Below are 2,500 nucleotides of genomic sequence, written 5' to 3'. Positions count from 1 at the left end.
GGAATTGTGACATACCAGAAAATAAGGATTCAAGAACCTTCGTGAAGACCACTTGTAAAGACCGAAGTAGCACCTTTGCACCGCAGGAAGAAAAGGAGCGCCCAGAGGAAAGGACCAGAAGGAGACCAAAGACGGGAAAAAATGTGGTGTCGATATAAGATTGAAGTTTCACTCCTGGGAGTCTCTATCATCTTGTCTCTTCTGCCTCTCAGCTGCGGAGAGGCATACGCTCTTCCCCAGAGAGGTAAGTCGAAGCGTATAACTAGGACGGTAATGGTGAAGAAAAATGAAAGGTTGGTGAAAGTTTCTAAGATCCCGGTAATGATAAAAACAAAGTAAAAAATGCGCCGAAGTTTCTTCGGCGCAACCGAGTTTTCTATACAACGAATAATGCTGTATGCAACTGTCAGCCACAGCCCTGAGCCCGCGGCCCATGAAACTTTCAGCCACAGCCCGGTGGTGGCCTGTGTTGTTGGCACCTATAGCGGTGCCAGATGCACGATCATGGCTAACTTTAACTTTAAATAAAATAAAGACTACTGAGGCTAGAGGGCTGCAATTTGGTGTTTGATGATTGAAGGGTGGATGATCAACACACCAATTTCCAGCCCTCTAGCTTCAGTAGTTTTTAAGATCTGAGAGCGGACAGAAAAAGTGCGGACTGACAGACAAAGAGCCATCTCAATAGTTTTCTTTTACAGAAAACTGAAAGTGGGGAGGGGGGACGGTTGGTTAAAGTTTCTCAAATTCGGATAATGGTGAAGAAAAGGGGAGGGTTTGGTGATAGCTTCTAAAATCATGAGTGGAGAAATTCAAAGCGCATTTGCATTGCAGTTGTTCGAACACTTTCCAAAGTAATGACAGTTGAGGAGTACAAACCGAAGACAAATTTAAATCGAGGAGTGAAGAAAATGAATTAGTTTGGTGAGAACGGAAGATATCTTGAAATGTCGCTAAAATTTGTAATTATGGATAAATACTCTCTGTGAAATTGTTCGTGTTTCATCACAAGACAAAATACAACAACAATGGTTATGATGGAGACAAATGGATTAGTTTGGTGACATACAACGAAATCGTAACCGAATGAAATAAAATTTCACAAAAATTTTCAGTGAATCATGAATACCGTTTGCAATGATGGCCAAAAAATGCAAACCAACGGAAAATATACATAAAGAAAACACAGCTAAAACATAAACTAAAGAATGCAGAATATGCGATTAAAATCGTGATTACTGTTCCCTTTCGGCGAAATATAAAATGAAAAACGAAATGTTTTAATTCATAGTTATTACTCTCGTAAAAGTCAAGTTATTTTAGCTTCATGATAAATGATGCCTTAAAAAATAAAAATCATGAGAATAATTTACTTCAGCTCTGTGATGACGGAGACAAAGAAAAGCAATTTAATTACAGTCCCATGTATTTATAAAACACTGCTCCCTTCGTTTTATGAAGCATAAAAATAACATTTCATAGCAGTCATTCATTTTGATAGCGCAATGATGTACGCCTGTAAAAAAGCATAATTCATGACTCTCCTTTACCTTTGTCTCGCAAAATATAGAAAGAGGGTCAATCACAATCTGGGAAAGGATTCGGTTATTTTGACGATAAATATAAGAACCCACCCTGTAACGATTAAAGAGGCAAAATATTTACATAATACGAACAACTACCGTAGTTTTATTATTGAATACAAATAAGCGTAAATTATTGTCGTTAGAGAATTCACTTGTAATTTGACACGTTAAAAAGGTTAAAATAAACAATTTATGAATCCTGAAAAAATTTTCCCTTCGTTTCCCGATAAATTTTAGAGACAAAAATAAATTAATCACAAAAGCATTGAAAGCTGTTTCCTAATTACTTCGAAGAGGAACTTTAATTGTAAATCACATTATTTCATGTAAAATGGAGATGCAAGGCAAATATTCAGAACATAAAAAACGTCAGACGATACTTGAACTCAAGAAATGAAATATAAGTTCATGTAAAAATTATATTTGATATAATGAAAGATGACGGACGTGAAAAGCTCACACGTACCAAAAGATGGACTATCTTGAAGCAAAATTAGCATTAGTCTCAGTACATAAAATCCCCCGGAAAAGAAAGAAAAGCGAAAAATCACCTAATTTAACCAAACCAACCACTGAATCTTTCACCATTATTTGCAAGGTCGGCTGCTCTTCAAAACTGAGAAGTACTGACTGACACTTTCAGTTTTATAACGACTAATAACCCAACTCAGTCATCCACCCACGTGCACGAAAATAGCCTTGCCGTAAACTGGAACAAATTGGAATCAATTTGTAACTTTGTATAGAGGAAATTCTCTTCAGGAACCACAGAGAGCGCAGTCAGCTGTAATAACAACACCCCCTACTACGAATTTGAAAGATGAAAGATGATCGTTATGAAGTAGTCTCGTTACTTGGCACATTGTGAGAGCAGCCAACCTCACGAAAGTTGTTCAAAGATTAAGTGGCCAGAA

General features: G+C 37.2%; 1 protein-coding gene across 1 annotated transcript in view; it reads left to right on the top strand.

The window, feature by feature from the left end:
* Positions 1-2,500, top strand: part of LOC136829709 (protein amalgam-like) — a 451,013-nt gene that overhangs the window by 1,346 nt on the left and 447,167 nt on the right. Inside the window, exon 1 of the mRNA XM_067088508.1 lies at positions 1-244. This exon is cut by the window's left edge and continues 1,346 nt beyond it. Within this exon, the coding sequence (XP_066944609.1) occupies positions 142-244 (103 nt within the window). The 5' untranslated portion in view covers positions 1-141. The remainder of the gene's footprint in view (positions 245-2,500) is intronic.

This window comes from Macrobrachium rosenbergii, chromosome 45 (assembly GCF_040412425.1).
Source record: "Macrobrachium rosenbergii isolate ZJJX-2024 chromosome 45, ASM4041242v1, whole genome shotgun sequence".
Classification (NCBI taxonomy): domain Eukaryota; kingdom Metazoa; phylum Arthropoda; class Malacostraca; order Decapoda; family Palaemonidae; genus Macrobrachium; species Macrobrachium rosenbergii.
This window is presented reverse-complemented; position numbering and strand designations above follow the sequence as displayed.